This window comes from Mirounga leonina, unplaced genomic scaffold, assembly GCF_011800145.1.
Source record: "Mirounga leonina isolate KUSES-001 unplaced genomic scaffold, KU_Mleo_1.0 Mir_152, whole genome shotgun sequence".
NCBI lineage: Eukaryota > Metazoa > Chordata > Mammalia > Carnivora > Phocidae > Mirounga > Mirounga leonina.
In genome coordinates, this window is record NW_023270380.1 from 2,217,540 (window position 1) to 2,235,496 (window position 17,957).

General features: G+C 44.8%; 1 protein-coding gene across 2 annotated transcripts in view; it reads left to right on the forward strand.

Annotated features, from left to right (window-relative positions):
* The first annotated feature begins 552 nt into the window (after window positions 1-552).
* TRIM67 (tripartite motif containing 67) overlaps window positions 553-17,957 on the forward strand; it is a 47,204-nt gene continuing 29,799 nt past the window's right edge. The window contains exons 1-3 of one of the 2 annotated variants that reach the window (XM_035008375.1): window positions 553-677; window positions 795-1,305; window positions 1,369-1,590. In XM_035008375.1, the coding sequence (XP_034864266.1) occupies window positions 553-677; window positions 795-1,305; window positions 1,369-1,590 (858 nt within the window). Of the gene's footprint in view, window positions 1,591-17,957 lie in introns of both variants that reach the window. The other variant, XM_035008374.1, reaches the window with a different exon arrangement.

Consider the following 17,957-nt stretch of genomic DNA (forward strand, 5'->3'; position numbering starts at 1 on the left):
CCTCAAGCTCTGGGCGCTGTCCGTCGCCTCGTGGTGCTGAACCCAGCCCCACGGCCAAAGGGCCTGCTCACCCGCCTTCTCACCTACTGATCGCTCTGACTGGGGCGGGGCCGGAGCAAAAGGGAGCCCCTGAGCAGCTGCCCACTGGAGACGAGGGGTTGAAACCCAACAGCCAGGGAACGGCAGCCCGGCCGCTGGTCCTGATGTGCAGAGGAGACGCGCGCTGCAGCCAGCGGCGGCGCTAGTGCTGATTCATCACCTAGAGCGCCTCACAGGCCATCGAGAGGGCAGCCGACTGGCTCCGGACTCTGGCCGCAGGTTGAAGCCGCTGGCGCAGGAGCCTCGCGGGCAGGAGGTGAGGACCCTCCCCCTTCTCTTGCCCCCAGCGGTCCTAGGGCGGTGGCCCCAGGACAGAGAGAGGGGCGTGCCCCCGGGCTGTGAAGTGGCCATGCCTGTGTAATGCCCTCGCTTGCAGCCTCTCCGGTGCTAACCACGCTTGGTCCCCTCCGCCTGTCTCCGGAGCTGTGAGCAGCTCGGCCTGCCCGCGCCGCGATGGAGGAGGAGCTGAAGTGCCCCGTGTGCGGCTCCCTGTTTCGGGAGCCCATCATCTTGCCCTGTTCTCACAACGTCTGCCTTCCTTGCGCTCGCACCATCGCCGTGCAGACACCGGACGGTGAGCAGCACCTGCCCCAGCCGCTTCTGCACTCCCGGGGCTCGGGGCTACCCGCCGGCGCCGGCGCGGCGCCCCCTCTGGACCACGACGCTGCGGCGGGCCCGGCCTGCAGCGGCGCGAGCGGGAGCGCAGCCGGCGGCCTGGGCGGCGGTGCGGGAGGTGGCGGGGACCACGCGGACAAGCTGAGCTTGTACAGTGAGACAGACAGCGGTTATGGTTCCTACACCCCCAGCCTCAAGTCCCCCAACGGGGTTCGCGTGCTGCCCATGGTGCCTGCGCCGCCTGGCTCTTCGGCCGCCGCGGCCCGGGGTGCCGCCTGCTCCTCGCTGTCCTCGTCCTCCTCAAGCTCCATCACGTGCCCGCAGTGCCACCGCAGCGCGTCCCTGGACCACCGAGGCCTGCGCGGCTTCCAGCGCAACCGGCTGCTCGAGGCCATCGTGCAGCGGCACCAGCAGGGCCGCGGGGCCGTGCACGGGGCGTCCGCAGCCGCTGCAGTGGCCATCTGCCAGCTGTGCGACCGCACCCCGCCGGAGCCGGCCGCCACGCTGTGCGAGCAGTGCGACGTGCTCTACTGCGCTGCCTGCCAGCTCAAATGCCATCCGTCCCGAGGACCCTTCGCTAAGCATCGCTTGGTGCAGCCGCCGCCGCCGCCCGCGCCCGCCGAGGCCGCCTCAGCATCCCCAGGCGCGGCCCAGGGCGCCCCCAGCGGAGGCGGCGGCTGCAAGAGCCCGGGGGGCGCCGGAGCGGCGGGGGGCAGCTCGGCCCGCAAGTTCCCTACGTGCCCCGAGCACGAAATGGAGAGCTACAGCATGTACTGCGTGAGCTGCCGAACGCCGGTGTGCTACCTGTGCCTGGAGGAGGGCCGTCACGGCAAGCACGAGGTGAAGCCGCTGGGAGCCATGTGGAAGCAGCACAAGGTGAGCGCAGGCTGGGCAGGGCGCGGGGGCACAGGTGCAAAGAAGAGGGTGCGAGAAGGGTGCCTGGCCTCTTCCCTGGAGAGTTGGCAGAAGGCAGGAATTACTTCATTCATTCATTCATTCATTCCCTCCTCAGTCATTTGACAAATGCTGAAATGAATCCAGTGCTCTGAATGGGCTGTTGGGAATGGGAAGGGCATGGAAAGATGACTTCCTCGGCCACTCCCTCCTGAGATCGTATGATTCTATACAAAGGGCACCCAGAATGCAGAAGCAGGGCTTTTTCATTCCCCAAGTTGACTTATAAATTATCCTGAGGGCCCTTCTGGATTTATGGCATCGAGGGCCCCCTTCCTCCGGGGAAAAAGATTTTTTAAGTGCAAGCGTTCCCACCCACCTGCAGGAAAATGTCCGATGTCTCCTCGCTCTTGGTTCATCTTCCCTGAAGGCAGGAAGGATACTATCCCAGCCCTCAGTGAAAGGACACACTATTTCCTACAGAGCAGAATTCCCCTCAGCTTCCAGAGCAGAAATTTGCCTACTCTCTCAAAGCGTCTCCAGCCCTTTCTACCCCCAGAATGCCTCTCAGCCTAGAGGGAAGATATAATTCCTCGTGGGCCTTATTTGAGAATTTGGGTGTGTGCCCTTTTAAGAAGGGAGCATCATTTCCCCCCAGAGACTTTCTCTTGCTGGGACTCTGCCACTCATGGCAGCGGGAATGTGGGGACCCTGCCGATCAAGTCATACTTTCCTCTGCAGGCTGCTGCAAGCCTTCTTCCCCAGTGACTTGCCTGGGGCTGCCACCTCCCAAGTGAAAATGGAACAGCCTCTAAGTGCCAACTCGTGGCTATCAATGTGTCCTCAGTACCTGACCCTGCGAGGGAGAATCCTCAAAATCAGGTCACATCCTTGTTCAGGTCCCCAGGCGAGAGTGGGGTCAGTTCTTCTAATGAACATTCACCTTAATTTTCTATCCGAAGGCCAAGCCACACAACTGGACTCTTTGGCACCTGAGGTCAGTGATTCTGGCCTGACAGAGTTAGAGTCCCTTGTTTGATGACCCCAATTACATCGGCACATTTGGACACTTATCATTCAATAACCTCTTTCCAGTAAACTCTCACTCCCCAAAGAGGCAGAAGGTCTCCAAATGGCCCAACATGAACTATGTATTCTGCTTGAGGAGGAAAGACATAAGCAATTTGCCATGGTTACCTTGTATCATCCAACTGGAAATGGACAAAAAAGGTAACATAGGTGAGAAGAGAAGGGACTAATCTTTCCTATTATAGATTTGTTGTATTCAGTTACTATATAATTTCATCTGCTACAATGTGTGTGCTATTATTGTAATTTAACATTTTCAAATCAGAAAATCAGAAAAGAAATGGGGAAAACATTAGACATCCACCTTGGAGTGGGAAATTTGCAGAAGAGACATCATTTCACAAATAAAGAAAGTGATCAGTTGCCAAGACAGGAAGTGTAGGTTCACATTCAGATTTCACAAGCTGTTACCTTTCACAGCCTAGAGGCCAGAACTAATTCTAGGTGTTGCCACCTAAATCTTTAGACTCAGTGGAGAGTGGAAACCAACATGAATTGAGATGAGCATGCAATCTTAAAAGATACTAAGACTCTGGCCAGGAAAAGTGAGTTGGATAATGAGCTATGGTTTCAAGGATGAAGATTATGCAGGAAAAAAATCATTGGTCATCCTTCCCTCGGTACCCACGGCACTTTTTGAACATTTCTATCCTCAACCAACAATGCAAAGTTATGAGGAAATATTGTAAGCACGTGTGATATTTGCTCAACCGAGTGGGAAAGTTATCTGTGGGAAACAGGACTATGCAGAATCTGGTGTCTCAATTGTATACGCATTGCCACAGCTTCAGGGAACTAAGACATCCTCCCAAATCCAGAAGGAATGATGTAAGATACTTTTCAAGAATGAACAGAAGTTCTTCTGTTATCTTTTAGCAGGTGCTATTTTTCTACAGAAAGGACGATTGTTGAGTGTTTATGAGCGGCTCAACGAGGGGCTAGGGAACACATGTGGAGTGTTTGGTCTGGTTTTGTGGGCAGGTGTCTAGAACTCCACTGTGAGGGTGGCTACTTTTGAAAGAGAAACTGCAACATTCGATTGCACACTCCTACGGGGACAGTTTAAATTCTTCAGTCAAACTTAAAGCCTCTGTTGTTATTATCCAAAAATCCCAGCAGCATTGACAAAGCCTTGTGGTACTACCAGAACTAGATTTGGGACAGAAACATTTCCCTAACACTCCTGTGACTGCAGGAATCTTCATTAAAGCCCTGCTCTAATTCCTCCCAAGCGTGACTGGGGCTTGCCATCTAATTAGTGATTCTTCAGCAGAGACTTCTAAGTGACACTGAAATCTATTTTAAAACAAGGTTGATTATCACCTTTTGGAAAATGGTGTAAAAACTTTAGGTTTGGGCTAAACACATTTTTATGTATTTAATTTCTTGTTGAAGTATAATTGGCATACGATATTCTATTAGGTTTGCATGTACATCATAGGGATTCAACATTTATATACATTGCAAACTGACCACCATGATACATCTAATTACCATCTGTCCCCATACAAAGTTAATACAATACTATTGACTGTGTTCCCCATGTGCTATACATTATATCCCCATGACTTAGTTATTTTATAACTGACAGTTTGTATCTCTTGGTCCCCTTTACTCATTTCTCACACCCCCCAAACCCCTTCCCCTCTGGCAACCATCCCTCTGTTCTTTGCATCTATGAGTCTGGGTTGTCTTTTGTTTATTTGTTCGTTTTGTTTTTTAGATTCCACTTATAAGTGAAATCATGTGGTATTTGTCTTTCTCTGACTTATTTCACTTAGCATAATACCCTCAAGGTCCATCCATGTTGTCACAAGCGGCAACATTTCAGTCTTTTTATGGCTGAGTAGTATTCCATTGGGGTGTGTGTGTGTGTGTGTGTGTGTGTACCACATCTTCTTTATCTGTTCGTCTATTGATGGGCCCTTAGGTTGTTTCCATATGTTGGTTATTGTAACACATTTTTAGATAATTCTTCTGGAAAAGGATTAATCATTTCAAAGAAACTCTGATGTGAAAAAAACAATATGTTGTGAAAGATAGGACACAGAAGGGGAGCTCTCCAGGAGAGCTTTTGTCTTTTTGCCTTTTGATCATGGAATTCTAATTTTCCTGAAGCCAGGGGGAAAGGATCATTGTGAACTGTATCTCTCCCCTAGAGTGACACATCACAGAACGTCAACCAGTTCATCTGTAACTCCTGCTGGGTGCAAATGGTCAACCCTGAATTAAAATGGGTAGAAATTGATTCCTGAACTGAGGTATAAAATGCTGGATAAACCCTTCTTTAGAAGTCTTTGGAGAACCCTGGAAAATAAGAGAGTATTAAAACAAAATCTCCTTGATACCCCAGGATTACTGTTCCTAATGAGTCAGCACTTGGCAAGAGCAAAGGAGGTGATAAGGCCTAGAAATCTCAGGGAAAACAGGACATCAGGTTACTCTCATGTCTTGAGGGTCTGCCAAAGGGCACTTGGCTTGTCAGCACCATGTTCCTACCTTGTTTTATAAAAAGGATAAAGCCTTTAAAGTGGCTCAGATGGTTAAGCGTCTGCCTTTGGCTCAGGTCATGATCCCAGGGTCCTGGGATCGAGCACCGCATCGGGCTCCCTGCTTGGCGGGGAGCCTGCTTCTCCCTCTCCCTCTACTGTTCCCCCTGCTTGTGCTCTCTTGCTTTCTCTGTCAAATAAATAAATAAAATCTTAAAAATAAATAAATAAAAGAAATAATATATAAATAAGAAAGGCAGAACATGTAATCATAGGTGAACTATGATCATAAGTACACTTATTTGAATACTGGTAGTACTTTATAGACCAAGTAATAAATACTTGTTAAGAGTTAGAATTACAAATGTAGAAATGTAAAAATTAAATATCTCCAAATTCTAATTTGGAGAGGAAAAAAGTTTCTAATGTTTTAGGGTTTTCTTGTAGAGTTCTATCATACATTTATTTTGTGTCTTTTTTCTTTAATAATATAATATAAATATCTTTTCTGTCAGTTATTGTACATCATTTGTGATGACTGCATGCCATTCCTTCATAAGGATTTAATATTTTATTTGATCAACTTCTCAGTGCTGGACTTTAGGCTGTTTTCAGTCTTTTGCTGTTATAAACATCTTTCTAGTTAAATCTATGCCTATACTCTTTTTTTTTTCCCTCTTAATTATTTTCTTAGGTTAAATTTCTAAATATGGAGATACTATGTGAAAAGATATCTGGCCTTAAGATATTTGCTTAATGTTGCCAAATTGCCTTCCATAAAGTTTATACCTATTTTCTCCCAATAGAAAAATTATGTAAGTAATAAAAAAAATTCATGTAGACAGGGACCATGGGGAGTGAAAATAAGGTGGATTATCTTGTTTCTAGTAATTACTGTTTCCTATTTTCATCACATTATTGTTATATCTCTTTTTTAAAAGAGGGTTACAAGTATCTAGATTTTTATATTTTTAACTACTAGTTGGCAATCTGCCTTCTCTCAAAAATTGGTTTGAGCTGAGCAGCTATTGCCCAAGTACCCCTCTTGATTTGAAGGCCTATGAAAAGACCAAGCCTTCAGGGCTTATCTGAGGCACTTTAGGGTGGGGTTGGATGGGGGGGGAAGAGAGTTTGGTAGAGAGAAGTGCTTGGTAAAACCCTTTGGGGAGGTCTGAGTTCTACTATTCTATGGCTGATTGCTGCACACTAGCTGACGATTCTAAGTCCAGTGCTACTGAATGTTGAAATGCATCAGGGTCCTCAGAGCACATGGCATGGAAATATGCTCAATCTGAATGAAAGCCTGGATTTTTGAGAAGTTGACTCTTTTACCAATTCTGAAGTTCTCAGAAATGAAGTATTAGACTGGCTTCTGTTCCATCTGTCCCAGGTTGTCTAAGAACCAACGGCTAATCTGCTTCAACTTCTGGAAACATGAGCTTACTCTGATAACTAACGTCTACCACAGCCTCTCAAACCACCCTCTGTGTTAACATCACCATGTTTTCAAAGCCACCTGGGCTATAGCCCTGCCCCATGCTTGGATTTAATTCCAAGCAGGTCGGTATTCTGGAACAATTATTAGAAAGAACACTTATGTTAACAACCTTTGAAAGATATGCTTTCCTCAGCACTCCACACATTTGGAAAACAGAAAGCGGGTTTCAGAGCAGAAGGCAAAAATCCATAAACTTGAACTGCTTTTACCTTCTTCTTGAAGACTGTTTATAGAGATAGAAGGGTTTAGAATTTGGGAAGACCTTGAAGAATGAGAAAGACCATTACCAGCGGTACATATAGTTCATACTGTACTCGGTGGTGTCGTTCCATGGTTGAGGTTTGGTATTTTTAGCCTTCAGTGGGAGGTCCTTTATGTGGATGGATATTCATGGTAATGAGACTTTAGCTGTGGATGTCAACAATGGGGAGAGTTCTACAGGGGAGCTTATCTCTTCATCTTTGAGACAGACTAGGGAAAGGGGTGACCAACCGTTGCCCACCATCTTTTTTTGTAAATAAAGTTTTACTGGAACAGTAGGTATTTATACCTACTTATATATAATATATAAATAAGAAAGGCAGAACATGTAATCATAGGTGAACTATGATATAAGTACACTTATTTGAATACTGGTAGTACTTTATAGACCAAGTAATAAATACATATTGCTTATGGCTGCATTTAGCTACAGTGGCTGTTGGAAGAGGTGAGTAGCTTCACCAGAGCTCCGTGGACTGCAAAGCCGAAAATATTTACCACCTGGTCCTCTGTAGGGAAACAGTGTGCTACCTCTAGACTAGGACCTGTGACCACAGTGTGGTCAGCTGAGCAATAGCAACTGCCATACCCAGGAGCTTGCTGGAAATATAGACTCTTGAGATCTGCCTCGGTAATTATGGACTCGGGATTTGCATGTTAGCGAGATCCCGTGTTGACTTGTATGTACTTCAAAATTTGAGAAGCCCTGATAGGGATGCTTTTTGGGGTCCAGGACACTGGGCCCATCCTTCTAACTGTACAAGTCATCTGAGAAATGTGGTGCCCCCTCAAGCCTGAAGCTGATACTCAATATGTGGACTCAGGGAGTCTGAGCAGATTGAACCAGAGAGCCTTACTTAATTACTCCGGCACTAAACAGAATATTTAGGTTCAGCAAATTCTGTGCTGGGAGACAATGCAGTGTTCAAGGATCATGTGGCCCAGAGGAGTGGGAATCTCTGAGGGGTGGAGGTGTGTGCAGAGCTGTCTGGGCCCTTCTGGGCTCCAGCATGGGTGTCTCAGGAGAAGGAAATCCTGGACAAATGCTCTTTGCTGCTTTCCTGGATTGAAGAGAAACAGATTTACTGTTTAAAAATCTCTGGATTTCCTTTTGGTTTGCTACTTAGTTGTTCTATAAAGAAACAAAGAGAGTGCTTTATCCACTCTTTAGCCAGTTTTGAAAGGCCTGCCTAGGGAGTGGTGGAGGTTGGAAGTATCAAAACCATGGAACCTAAAGGGGCAAGGGAGAATCCAGGTGACATTGGAGGGGAGTGGGGGGGTGCGGGGGAGGGTGTGAATTCACTCCTCCCTGCTTGGAATTTCCTCTTGCAAAGCAAAAACTGTGCAGGATTTAAAATTTTTAATTCCTGGAATAGGCTGTTTCCAGCAGACATCATAAATTCCAGCCTCCTTGTTTTGCAGATGAGGAACTTGGGGTAGGGGCTTGCTGTAGGTGCACAGCGAGTTGTGAAATGATTCTATAAAAAGATGATCCTTTAAATTTCTTCATTGTACGTTTTGATTAACTATAAAAATGGAATAGAATGCTGTGTATGTATCTGAACAAAAACAGATGTGTGGAGCATCATCCAAAGAGTAGTACGAATGGAAGAAATATTCTAAAAAGTAGGGACAGAGATTGGGACACAACCCCTCTTTCATTCGACTGTAATGGAGCAGCAGAAAATGGAAGTCAACAGATGAGGAAGAGACAAAACATCCTGTTTAGAATAAATAGCATAAGAGAGTTTGAAGGCTGGAAGGAATGTAACAGATCATGTAGCATCGCCTCTTCATTTTCCAGGGGGCTCTAGAGGGGATAAGTGGTTTGGAGGAGAGAGAGAGTACGGAATGGTCCAGAAGGGACAGAGACAGGTGAGGTGGGGCTGGTGAACTCAGGAGTGTGGAAGAGGTCTAAATGACAGACACAGCAGACAGGAACATTGGCACCTGCAAGAAGGCTGGGCCTTGGTCACATGTCATTTGAAAAATCTGTTCAGAGAGTACGTAGTTTTTAAAAATGAGGTCAAGGTTGTGTTAGGAAATAGGCAAATATTTGTACAAATATTGCCCAATCTCTCAGTCCTTGTTAATAATTTGATTCTGGGTGGCAGTAATAAAACCAGGAAACCAATAAATGATAGGCCTCTTAAAGGGAAAAGGGTGGCTTATCATCACTCAATAAATTATGTGTTGTCATATGGTTAGCTTTGCCTATCGGCTGAGTGGTATACCCACATAACTAAAAGTATTCTCTAATACTTAACTATAGATAACTAAAAAGCTGATGGTGTCTTTTGAACATTAAGTCCTTTTTCTGAGCTTATGCTCTTAATGAATATTTATTCTTCAATTCAACTAATTACTCATTCAATCAACAAGGAAATCTTGAATGTCTATATCATACCAGGTACCACTCTAAACACTGAGGCCACAGAAGGATGTGTTCCCTTCCCACAAAGAGCAACATAGTCCTAAGAGAAAGGAGATCAACAAAGCACAAATAAATAAATTGGATAATTTCTGATACTGGATGATTTCTTAGTGGATATTGGATAATTTCTGATATCCATTAAGATGGAAGTAAAGTAATATGATAAAAAGGACTTGGTGGACTCTTTTGGGGGAAGATTGAAAAAGCGAGACTTAAAAACTGGCCTGTTCAGCTCTGAAGCCCTGTTCAGCTCTGTTCAGCTCAGCGTGTTTCATACAGAAGACAAGAACCAAGAACCAAAGGTGGAAGTTGCCCAATGTATTTGTAGGACAGAAATGGGCCCCTATGTTTGGAGTGTAAAAAAAAAAGATGAATAAGTAGCAAGAGCAGGGAGATAGGATGGGTGCAGAGGACTTGGAGTATGGCAGGCCACAGGAACAGATTGGATTTTATGGTAAATGCAGTGGGAGACAGCTGGAGGCCTTTAAGCTGGGAAGTGATTTTTTTTTTTTTTTAATCATTCTGTCATTTACAAACCGCATAGTAAGGGGACAAGAGTGGAATCAGGAAGACCAAGTGGAGAGACTATTGGAGTAGTTTGGGCTATAAAGATAGGGACTTGAATTAGGAGAGAGACAGCAGTAACGGAAAGAAGTTTACATTTTCATATCCTGCTTGGGATTCTCTGAGCTTCTTAGATTTGTGGGTGGATATCTTTTATTATTTTTGGAAAATTCTCTTATATTATCTCTTTAGATAATTCCTGTGCTCTGTTCTCTCTCTCTTTCTTGTCTTTCTGGAATTCCAATTACATATATGTTAGATAGTTTGATATTGTCCTACAGTTCTTAGATGCTCTGGTTCTTTTTTCTTTAATCGTTCTTCTTGTCTCTTCGTGTTACAGTTTCAATAATTTCCTTTTTTTTTAAATTTTATTTATTTATTTGCGAGAGAGAATGAGATAGAGAGAGCATGAGAGGGGGGAGGGTCAGAGGGAGAAGCAGACTCCCCGCTGAGCAGGGACCCCGATGTGGGACTCGATCCCAGGACTCCAGGATCATGACCTGAGCCGAAGGCAGTCGCTTAACCAACTGAGCCACCCAGGCGCCCCAGTTTCAATAATTTCTATTGACCACTCTTCAAGCTCACTTATTCTTTCCTAGGATGTGTCATGTCAACTGATTAGCCCCTTTCCAGATTTTTCTCTGCATTTTCTTAGTTGTCCTGCCCCTTCTCTAGCAGTAGGAAGCTTCAAATAGTTTGGACCAATGACTATTTTCTGCAACTCACCCAGAAAGGTAGGGTTTTTCTCTTTTCCCTTTCTCTAGCCACATGGGGTCTTCACCTTGCTCAGAGCGATGGGATAGAAGGATAGGAGTTGCTGCTTCTCTCTAGTGGCCTAGGATTTTGTTGTGGAAGGGAGAAGGGTCCTCATAGGGCTTTGTACTTCCCTGCAGTGACTGTCACGTTCCTCTTGCAAGCCAACTTCTTGGGTGCAGATGTTGCCCTTTTTTAATCTAACGGTCTCTTTGGATTGTGTAACTAATCAGGTTTCACTTTTGTCTTCAGCTGCTAGAATGTTTAGAGCCAAATATTTGGTGCATACATAATAGATTTAATTATGTTATAGATTCCAAGACTTATTTCTGGCTTCATTTTGTGTCCCCACCCTTCTCTTTCTCTCTTCTAAGGTATGCGCTATTGAATTCTACTGCCTTAAATACCTTTTGAAATAGATTAATAAAGAAGCAAACAGTGGCCTGCTTTAATAAAACCAAAGAGAGGGCGCCTGGGTGGCTCAGTTGGTTAAGCGACTGCCTTCGGCTCAGGTCATGATCCTGGAGTCCCTGGATCGAGTCCCGCATCGGGCTCCCTGCTCCGCGGGGAGCCTGCTTCTCCCTCTGCCTCTGTCTCTGTCTCTCTCTCTCTGTCTCTCATGAATAAATAAATAAAATCTTTAAAAACAAAACAAAACAAAACAAAACCAAAGAGAACAAGAAACCTCTGGAAAATCTCATTAAGCTAGAACCCTACTTCTGAGCAGTGCTCAGTCACTATTAAAGAAATGCTGCTTGAAAACATTCAGATCAAGGAATAGGGGCCTTCCCAGTCACTGGGACATGTGACAGCTCCCTTTCAGAGACTCCCAAATGACTGTGCCTGCTCTAGACAATAGGATCATTCACCTTATTTCACATCTTTCATGGGAACATCACCACATACCATCAGCTTGTTCAGAGGGTGTGATTATTGCCCCTCAAATTGGTTTCCTTTACAAGTATTTGCAGCTTCTCACTGATGAATGTTTGTCTTCCTCACAGGGGGCAAATCAGGGCATATTAAAGGCAAGAAAATTCTCCTGGGGGTGATAATGTCGGGAACTGTGGGAGATTTGGAATTTTAGCCTATGTACAGCTAGCAAAATTCACTTACCACAATTTCATGGATGCAGGCGGAAGACATGAGACTCCCGGGTCAGAAATGAAGAACAATTTATCACTCATAGCAATAGCAGTAGTCAGAGTATCTGCATGTTTGTGCCAGTTTCCTGAGCCCCCATTCACAGTGGGCGGTAATAAGAGGGCCAGACGCCGTTTGCACACATAGTAGGTTGTATCACAGGAGAAGAACTCTGAACTTGGGGAGCCTAAATCTTTTATAAAGGGTGGTTAGTGTGGGGCACATAGCTCCAGAGGGAGACAGCATCTCTAGCTTCCAAGATTGTTGTCTATACAAACATTCTTGGAAAGAGTATCCAGAAAAAAGAGCGATCCGTCCCTCATTGGTCAGACTTACAGAAATGAGAGACCCATGGAAAAGTAGCTTCCAATAGTATTAAATCAAAATTGAAATTGTTCCTTGAGTGATTTCTGCTTCATGTACATCAGAAGAAGTTACACGGGCCCCTCAGGTTCCCAAAGCTGCTTCTTTCAGTTGGGGTACACAGGCTTCAGAGCCATCTGGGTGAAACAGGCAGGATTCATGCTGTCATCTGCCGTGTTTGGGTTTTGCTGGGTGTCAGATGATGATGGTGGTGGTGGTGGTGATAATGGTGTGATCTCTGTGTTGGGGCCCAAATAAAGTATGAGTTAAAGCTGCACTGTTAAGGTACCTTCATTCCTGAGTCTATTTGCGTTTCCTCTAGCACACGAAGGACAAACATCATCTCATGGCTCTCTGTATTATCCAATCAAAACATTCCATTGGGTAGGCATTCGTTGGATACCTACTGTAAATCACAGGCTGTGCTGGGGGCTGTGGATACATATAAAATAGGCCATATGAGAGCTCACAGCTGACTGGAGGAGAGGGATCATTTTATAACCAACCTAATGTACATAGAACTAATATTAAAAAGTGGAATGAGTGCCATATTTGAAATGTGAATGAACCAGTAAGGGAACAGAGAGGAGAAGGCAGTTAATGCTGCCTAGAGTTTCAGAAGGGGCAGGGGAAAAGAGTAGTGAGGGGAGATTGAAGAGAAGATGATGTTTGAGCTGATGTCTTGAATGATGAGGAGGAGTTTTATCAGTTAAGAAAGAAAGAAGGAACTTAAATGTACAGCAATGTGTGAGGTGTTAAGAGAGAGGTTTAAAATCTAGTTCCTACTTTCAAGCAGCTTATTATCTGATAGTAGAGTGCCAGGGATTAACATATATTCACTTGAAGGGGAGGGACATTGAGAAATATGAAGCCATTTCTGGTTCTTGTTTTTTTAAAAAGGGATCTTCAATTACCCAGTTTTTAGCATGTGAGACTTACTGAAAACATTGTAGATCTGGAGTGATAAAAAAATAATGTGACAAATGGATTCCAGAAGCCACATTTAAGGGGACATCTAGCCTGAAAGGTTAAGAAAGATCAGATGTTAGCTTTATGTCAATTTCAATGGAGAACAGGAAATTTGGCTATATTCCTTTGGAAGATTCTTGTAAATTTTTATCATTTACCCAGGTTGTTATATTTACCCTGTTTGCCAGTAAAACCTGGTAGCAAAAACCTCTGAACATTGCAGCCTGCTTTGCTCAGTTAAGAGGATAAGGGTGGGAAGAGAGGAGACAAAAGAAAAGTAAGAAAACTAGATGAGAAAAGAGATTCACAGGAGGAAGGAGGCAATGGAAGGGAACAGACCAAAAGGTTGATTAAGAGGATGATTTGGGTTTGGTCCTTAGCTCCAGGCATTAGATAGATGGGAGGGTTCATCTCCACTAATGCACAAGAAATAAAGAACAACGCCAGAGCATAAGTAGCTGGTGCTGAAAGCGTATGGAACCAACCCTAAGTAGGGAGTCATACCAACAGAGACATGAGGGAGGATTGTGAGAAAAGAGGGGAGTTGAGGTGGGTTTCAGACAACAGGAAGAATTTGGAGAGGTGAAAAGGAAGGAGGTGTCCCAACAAAAAGGCAAATGTTCTTTTCTGTAATGTGACCTTGGAAGGAAAACTCTAAGACCAATTCTTGTCAAACATGATTGTCACAAAGACAATTCTATTATGGTTACCAGTGACTGCAGTTGGCCTGATCCTAACGAAGCAGTTTGGGTTACTAGGTGATAGAGAACCTCACCTGCCTTTGGTCAGCAAATGGTTTTTACACATTGGCAAAGTCAGGATTCTGGTCCCAGGGTTTTGTGCACCTGACATCCTATCCCAGACTTGTTTGGTACCATCCACGCATGATTGGAATTGCTGTCTGGTGTCTGGCTTGTCTTCATGTAAACATGGTCTTGACTGTGCCCAATTTCACTTTTCTGCCAACTGAGTCTTCCCAGTCTTTATAGACGCTCATTCTAATACTCTAGACAGCTTTAAAAATAAAATCCCATCTTGATTAGACTTTTCTTATTTATACCTATCAATGGTGTCTTGCAGGTAACAGACTTACCAGGTGTCTTTCTTTATTTAACCAACTTTATACATCACATGCATAAATAACACTACACTTTGAAAGTCTTGGCAGCAAGAACTGTGTCTTATTTATCTTTGTATTCACAGTACCCAGCAGAGCAGCCGGCACCTGATAGGCTATGAGAAACATTTATTTCATAAAGGAATAGTGATAACACCAAAATGTATTCTAATAACAATGCCATAAATGACTATTCCAGTGCAGTCCCTATTAATTCATGGTGAATCATGGAACAGACTGATTCATGAAGGGGGTGGGGGGACATTCCTGCCAATGGCATGGAAAATGAGGGGAGGAGGGATTTTGCATTTTTCTGGGCCCCTGATTGAAAAGAGCCATCCACGCTCATTAGCATGCCCCCCCCCTTATTATATGTGGACGTGGTATCAGAAACAGTGAGCTGATCTCGTGGCACGACAGAAGCTAGCTGGAAACATCGGTGTGACTTTCCCTGGATGTTAGCGTTGCTATGTCTTTTTTTTTTTCACTAAGTTTTTAAATTTTAATTCCAGAATAGTTAACATACAGTGTTATGTTAGTTTCAGGTGTGTAGTATAGTGATTCAAGAATGCTATACATCATGTAAGCACTGCTACAGCTTGTCCAGAGACTAGATTGAGCAGAAGTCTGCTAAAGTGATGTTACTGAAATCTTTAGTGCTGTGGAGGCAGTAGAATGCAGGGAATAAGAAAATTCATTTTAGGGCGCCTGGGTGGCTCAGTTGGTTAAGCGACTGCCTTCGGCTCAGGTCATGATCCTGGAGTCCTGGGATCAAGTCCCGCATTGGGCTCCCTGCTCGGCAGGGAGTCTGCTTCTCCCTCTGACCTTCCCCCCTCTCATGCTCTCTCTCTATCTCATTGTCTCTCAAATGAATAAATAAAATCTTTAAAAAAAAAAAAGAAAATTCATTTTAGAGACAACAGTCCTAAAACTCTGTCTTGCCATGGAATAACCTTGTACTAAATGGAATAATGCACTTGAAGAACTTAAGGCAGTGCACACCTCATAGCAGGTGTTCAGTAGGAGAAAGCCACAGTTGCCATCATTGTCTTGGTTATTACTGTGAGGGTCAAGGCCGAGTGTGGTGTGGCAGGGCACCAGGGCAGAGGTCGTGCGTAGGAGTCCTCCTGCGGGAGGGCTAAGAAGCAGCGCTGTCCTTGGATGGGACCACTTCCCACTGTCGCATTAAATGGATGCCTAGAGAGATCCATCCCAGGATCGCCTGCACCAACCGTCTGGTCCCTCACTGGCTGAAGTAATGGGGAGGGTGTGAATTGAAATCAAAAGGTCTAGGATGGGTTTGAAGCTCTGTCTTTGGGTCAGTTTCTGATGCTTCTGTGCCTCAGTTTCCTCACACTGGAAAGGCTGGTATGGGACGAAGTGAGAGGAAGTAAGTGAAGGTACCTACTGTACCTTCGAGGCACTCGTTCATTATAGTCCCCGACTTCTCTCCTGAAGGTACCAGGACCTTGACCAGCTTCCTTTTAACCTGACACCCCTATTTATGGTGTGAGACAGACTGTGTGTGATATGATTCCAGGTTGTGGATACCTCTGAAAGAGTCTGTGGCAGGATGGAAGAGTATACAGAATGTATGTGCTTGCTAGAGCTGCGGAGACAAATGACCACAAATGGGTGGTTTAAAACAGCCACAATTTGTCCTTCTCACTGTTCTGGAGGTCAGAAGTCAGAGATCAAGGTGCCAGCAGGGCCACACTCCTTCTGAAGCTTCTAGAGAAGGATGGGTCCCCGGCCTCTCCCCTAGCTTGGGGTGGTTCCTCGGTTTACGGCTGAGACCTCCCATTTTCACATGGCATTCTCCCCATGTGTGTGTGTCACTTTGTCCAAACTTCTCCTTTTTATAAGGACATTGGTCACACCAGATAAGGGCCCACCCTCCTCCATGATGATTTCATTTTAACCTAACTGATTACACCTGCAGTGACCTTAACCCCGAAGAAGTCACATTCTGAGATACTGGAGAGTAGGACTTCCATGTCAGAATTTCTGTGGGACACAGTTCAACCCCTGGCACACAATAACATTCATAGTCAATCTGGGGGGAGGAATGAAACATAAAAAGAGCTGGCAATTGAAAGGCAAAAGTCCCAAATCCAGGCAGATTAAACCAACCGTTTCCTGAAGCCCTGTGAAAATATTCAGCCATATTGAATGGCTTTGCTCCTGACGTGGCAGAGACCAGGCTCACTAATGGGTATAGGGGTTTAGATTCCAGTTGTGGGTCAGGGGCAATGAGGTCCTGGGGCAGGGGGTAGGGGGTGCGGGGGGGGTGGCTAGGGGTATTAGGTGACAGCACTGGACATCTGCAGGGCCCTGAAGACTCTGGGCAAAGAGTAGGAGAAGGATGCAGGAGAGGCAGATTTCATCCTTACAACTTTTCATCCTTATAACTTTCCCATGAGTCCTCACAATAATCACCAAAAGTATCTATATTGAAAATATTAACCATCCAGGTTTACCGTACGAAATGTTACTGCTTAGTTAACTATATTGGAATTAAAATAAAAGTGGCAAAAAATATATATATAGTATTGCTGCATCAGGACATTGTTCTCACATTTAAATGTCCTGAATTAGAAGGTATTTGTGGGAAAGAGCACAGAGCTGTTAGTTTTCAGCTGTAAAATTCCTTAGCAGTTCAGGGTGGAGATTTCAAATGTGATCCTAGTGACATTTTTTTTTTTTAACAGAAATAGCCTTATTGTTTTTTCAGATTGTAAAAGAAATAATACTTATTGTTTAAAAATTTCAGACAAGGGGCGCCTGGGTGGCTCAGTCGTTAAGCGTCTGCCTTTGGCTCAGGTCGTGATCCCAGGGTCCTGGGATCGAGCCCTGCATCGGGCTCCCTGCTCCGCGGGAAGCCTGCTTCTCCCTCCCCTACTCCCCCTGCTTGTGTTCCCTCTCTCGCTGTGTCTCTCTCTGTCAAATAAATAAATAAAATCTTTAAAAAAAAATTTTCAGACAATACAAAGATGCAAAGAAAAATGTGAAAAATCATCTGTACTCTTAGAACTTACAATGTGTATGACACACACACATATATAATTACCTTAATAGTGGCTAGATAGATAGATACAGGATAGATGATAGATTGATCGATCTCAAATACTTTCCTGCCTAAGCTGTACTGGGACTCCTGTCATATCCATTGTGTTGAAGTCAGCAGCATGGAAGGTGAAGGATGGAGGAAGAAGGCAATGGTAGAAGGAAGGGTGGGTGACCCAGGGGAAGGAAGAAAAAAAGGCACATGTTCTGGTATGTTTTTCAATTTTAATTGTCTTAAGTAAGAAGTAGGCACTATAATCCCCAACATATAGACTCTATAGAAGACTCGCCCAAGAGCACATGGCTAGTAAAGGAAAGCCAAAGTCAGCCTGACTCCAGGCATCACGTTGCTAAATTTTATTATTTCTTCAAAGTACTTTGTACTTCTTGCCCCATCCGCACAAGGCTAGGCTGTGTAACTCGCGTGGGCCAATGACATGAGAGCTGAAGTCATGTGCGCCGCCTCCCAGGAGAAGCTCTAAGAATCAGTATGTGTTCCAGCTGTGGCTGTTTTCCTAATCTCAAATGTGGGATGCTCCTTTAGGCGGATCCTGAAATGAAGAGGACATGAAATTGAGTTACAGGTGACCTGCAGTGAGCACT